Source organism: Penaeus vannamei, chromosome 2 (genome assembly GCF_042767895.1).
Source record: "Penaeus vannamei isolate JL-2024 chromosome 2, ASM4276789v1, whole genome shotgun sequence".
NCBI lineage: Eukaryota > Metazoa > Arthropoda > Malacostraca > Decapoda > Penaeidae > Penaeus > Penaeus vannamei.
The window spans coordinates 658,057-663,056 of record NC_091550.1 but is presented as its reverse complement, the minus strand read 5'-3'; the positions used below and the strand labels follow the sequence as shown (position 1 = coordinate 663,056).

General features: G+C 44.3%; 1 protein-coding gene across 1 annotated transcript in view; it reads left to right on the top strand.

The window, feature by feature from the left end:
* LOC113813254 (titin) overlaps positions 1 to 5,000 on the top strand; it is a 7,344-nt gene that overhangs the window by 1,097 nt on the left and 1,247 nt on the right. The window contains exons 2-4 of the mRNA XM_070127719.1: positions 195 to 541; positions 1,777 to 2,098; positions 2,975 to 5,000. The exon at positions 2,975 to 5,000 is cut by the window's right edge and continues 1,247 nt beyond it. Coding sequence (XP_069983820.1) covers positions 195 to 541; positions 1,777 to 2,098; positions 2,975 to 3,601 — 1,296 coding nt within the window. The 3' untranslated portion in view covers positions 3,602 to 5,000. The remainder of the gene's footprint in view (positions 1 to 194; positions 542 to 1,776; positions 2,099 to 2,974) is intronic.

Here is a 5,000-nt window from a genome sequence, read left to right as displayed (position 1 = left end):
CACACACACTTATATGTAGGATCATACCCTTTCCTCTTCCTCTCTTCGTGGCTTCCTCGCTCTAGGAGGACACCGGGCCAGCTTTCCCTCCGCCCTCCCCCGCACTCCCTCCGCCCACCTAAGCCTTCCCTCCGCCCTTCCTCCCAACTCAGCCGTCCCTCCCTCCCCCCCATCTCATCCGCCTCCTCCCCCAGATCGTGGTGGCCGCCGTGTGCGCCCTGAGCGTGGCTCGGCCGAAGGTGCCCAGCAAGTCGCAGCTGATCTACGTGCCCGAGTACCAGGCCGAGAAGGAGGCGCCGGAGGCCCCGCCCCGCCAGGAGTACGAGAGGACGCCCCTTCCACCGCTGCCGCAGGACTCGCGCAGAGAGGCTTTTCCTTCGCCCTCCAAGGCCGCCCCCGAGATCGTGCCCATCCTGAAGGACCTGAGGGCGTCCCCGGAGCGAGGCGTCTACAACATGGCCATCGAGACGGGCAACGGCATCAAGGTGCTGCAGCAGGTGGCCGGCGACGCCCAGGGATCCAAGACCAAGGGCGCCTACTAGTGAGTCCCGCGGGGCCTTCCCGGCGGGGGATGCCTGGGGGCGCGCAGGGGAAACGCATGCCAACATATGTGTGTGTGTGTGTGTGTGTGTGTGTGTGTGTGTGTGTGTGTGTGTGTGTGTGTGTGTGTGTGTGTGTGTGTGTGTGTGTGTGTGTGTGTGTTTGTGTGTGTGTGTGTGTGTGTGTTTGTATGTCTATGTCTATATATATATATATATATATATATATATATATATATATATATATATATATATATATATATATAAACACACACAATGACAGCTTAGCGAGTGCAGTGGTTGAATCGTGCATTACTTTTAATATAGATAGGATTAAAATAACTAAAGGACTAACTCTGGCAATATTCATCTTAAACTAACAACATATAAGAAGAAAGTTGCCTTCTCAGCGCATTACATTGCAATAGACAGCAGTTTCTCAGTTTCTCTTCAACTGAGCGAATCTACTCAGTGGAGAGGGAAAGTAAAGTAGAGGTGTTACAGAAAACGGGTGGGGGGTCAAGATTCGAAGGTAGACTATTGTATTATAGTAATGCATGGAAAAGTGCAGTTATATATATATATATATATATATATATATATATATATATATATATATATATATATATATATGTATATACTCACACACGCGTGTGTGTGTGTGTATGTGTGTGTGAATCTGTGTTTGTGTGTATGTATGCATATATATATATGTATATATATGTATATATATATAAACATATATATATATATATATATATATATATATATATGTATATATATATATATATATATATATATATACATATACATACATGTGTGTGTGTGTGTGTGTGTACATATATATATATATATATATATATATATATATATATATATATATATATATATATATATACATGCACACACATACACACACACACACACACACACACACACACACACACACACACACACACACACACACACACACACACACACACACACACACACACACACACACACACACACACACACACACACACACCACACACGTGTGTGTGTGATATTTTCATCATCATTCTTATTAATTAATTATTATCATCATCATTATTATGTATCATTATCATTATTACTGTTTTATCATTTTACTTTATATCATTATCACATCATCCATGATAATACACATTACTCTCCCACAAATGCCAATCCCACCGACACTAACGCCCACCTCCTCCCCCCCCCCTCGGGCGCCCAGCTTCACCCACCCCGACGGCACGGTGCACAAGGTGACCTACGTGGCCGACGAGAACGGCTTCCGCCCCTCGTCTGACCTCCTCCCCGTCGCCCCCAAGAACCCCCACCCCATCCCCCCCCACGCCCTGGCCCAGATCGAGAAGGCGCGCATCGAGGACGAGCTCAGGCAGATCGAGGGCGAGAGGCAGTACGAGGCCCGAGAGCAGGAGTATGAGGAGTATGTGGCGCCGGAGGAGAGTCGCTTCGAGGAGGAGGAGGAGGAGTATGAGGTGCAGGAGACGCGGCAGACGCTCGCCGGGCAGGAGGAGGCTGCGTTCGAGGAGGTGGGTTCCTCGGCGGTGGCTTGGTCTTCGTCTCCTTATCTTTGCTTAATTTATTTGTATTTATATATTTTTTTTTGCTTTTATGTAGATACTTTTCTTCTTTTTCTTTTTCTCAGCATTTTCTAACACACATACATATATATATATATATATATATATATATATATATATATATATATATATATATATATATATATATATATATATATATATATATTTTTTTTTTTTTTTTCCTTTTTCTTTTTTTTTCTTTTTCTTTTTAAAAGTACTTCTTGCTTCTATTCATTTCAACATATTTTTCATGTTTATTCATTCTTTTATATATTTCTTCTTTCTCTTTAGTTCAACTTAGCTTTTATTGATTGTGGTACATCTTGAAATATCAGATCTTTTGTTACAGTTGCATGAAATAAGTTTTATTTTCATTTTTTTTATAATCTTTTGATACCAAGACAAGGTCTGTTTTTTTCCTCTTATTTCTTTCTCTCACTTTTTTTATTTATCATCGTCATCTTGTTATATCAAATCAAATGTAATCTGTGTTACAGGTGAATGAAAAGAAGTATCTATTTTCTTATTTTGTTTGTATATTTGTTTTAGGTATGCTTTTTAGACCAAAACATGTGCATCTTCTTCAAAGGACGTCGAGCACTATTTCTTTTATATTGTTTTTCTTTCTCTTCCCTCACTCAATTTATCTGTTTGTTTATTTATTCAATCCCATAATCTTTTAATGCAAAAAAATGTTTGTTCCTCAAAGGACGTAGAAAACCATTTTTTCTCTTGCTTCTCATTCTCTCACGTACCTCAATTCATCTATTTATTCATTCATTTCAATAATCTTTCGATACCTAAGCCTGTGGTTCTTCCCCAAAGGACGCAGAGGCCCAGTACGCGGGCGAGGCCTCGGAGAACTTCCCGGTGCAGTACGACCCCGAGACGACGGCCCAGAGGCACCAGGAGACCCTCTACTACCCGGTCCTCCCTCAGGAGCAGGCGCGCTTCCCCGAGCAGGTCCCCGTGGCCGTGCCCTCCGCGCAGCCGCAGGAACGGGAGGTCATTCAGATCAACGACGTCCCCATCTACATTCCCGAGGACTACCGCGCCGCCCACGAGGAGGCGCCCTTCTCCGCCCAGACGGTGGTGGACGACGCCCACCTCGTCCCGACGCCCGCGCACGAGGAGGAGGTCGCCGCCACCCCGTCCGATGGGGCGGTCGAGGAGTACCTGCAGCCCCGGGAAGCCTCAGAGGGCATCCCTCTCGGGCCGCTGGAACCCGAGGCCTTCGGGTCTGAGCCTCACCAGGCCGCCCTCCACGCCCAGGTCGAGTCGGAGCCCGAGACGCAGCGTGAACCCCAGCCCGAACCTGAGCCTGAGCCTGAACCGCTCGCGGAGGAGCGCAGCGCTGACGGAGGCGCAGAAGAGGAAGGCTACGACATCCCCCACCAGGCGGCCTCGGCGCTGATGGCCGCCGTCAGCGCCGCTCAGCCCCACGCGCAGTAGAGGAGGAGGAATGCCCGCCGCTGCCGCTTCTCAGGCGGAGACAGGACCTCAGACATTCATTTTTTCAGAACATTCGCACGCGCACATACACACACACGGTCACACACATGCAGATACATAGATGCAGATATAGACACAGACACACACACACACACACACACACACACACACACACACACACACACACACACACACACACACACACACACACACACACACACACGCACACACAAACGAACATCCCCTCCCACCAAACAGGAATCCATACACACACAGACAAACAAACACAGATATAGATGCCCAAATACAGAAACACACATACAGATACATACACAAATTCAAACACACAGACATACACATACACACATTCAAACACACACAGACATACACATACACACATTCAAATACACACAGATATACACATACACACATTCAAACACACACAGGCATAGTCATATACAGATGGTTATACGCACTCACAAACACAGATATATAAACACATAGATACACAAACACAAAAACGCCGATACAGATGCATACACATAGACATACACATAGACATACACAAACACACATAATCATACACACCCATGAACACAAATGAACACCCAAGCATTCACACACACACAGACATACACATACACACACAAATACACACACATAAAGATATCCATACATAAATACACAAACACAAGCACACATACCCACATACACACACACATACAGACACACACACATACACACTCACACACAGTCACACACATACGCAAACACAGACACAAACAAAAGCGCAAACACACACACACACACACACACACAAACAAACACAAACAGCCAAGACAAACCATACATTTAAAACTACATCGTACATTACACCCATCACACACACGACACCATTCCACACACACTCAATATCAGAAATATCACATAATCTCTACATTTACCCACTCATCAATTATGTATTATGCAAATCCATTTCTTCAAGCAACACACTTCTTACAGCAACATTCACTAAAGTCAGATTTAAACTCACAGCATCTCATCATATATTCTGGACTGATCTCACCAGCAACATCTGACAAATGAAATACACTTTTATCATACAACAAATGCCCCGTTAGCATATCAGTACAGGAAGATAGACATATACAGTCTTATACATTTTAGATGAACATATCTCAGTTACTCGTTTTCACATTCCATATCACACACAAGAACACATCCATCAATAACATAGTACCAGATCTTAAAGTAGTAAACAGTTACTCGTTCTCACATTCCATATCACACACAGGAACACATCCATCAATAACATAGTACCAGATCTTAAAGTAGTACACAGTTACTCGTTCTCACATTCCATATCACACACAGGAACACATCCATCAATAACATAGTA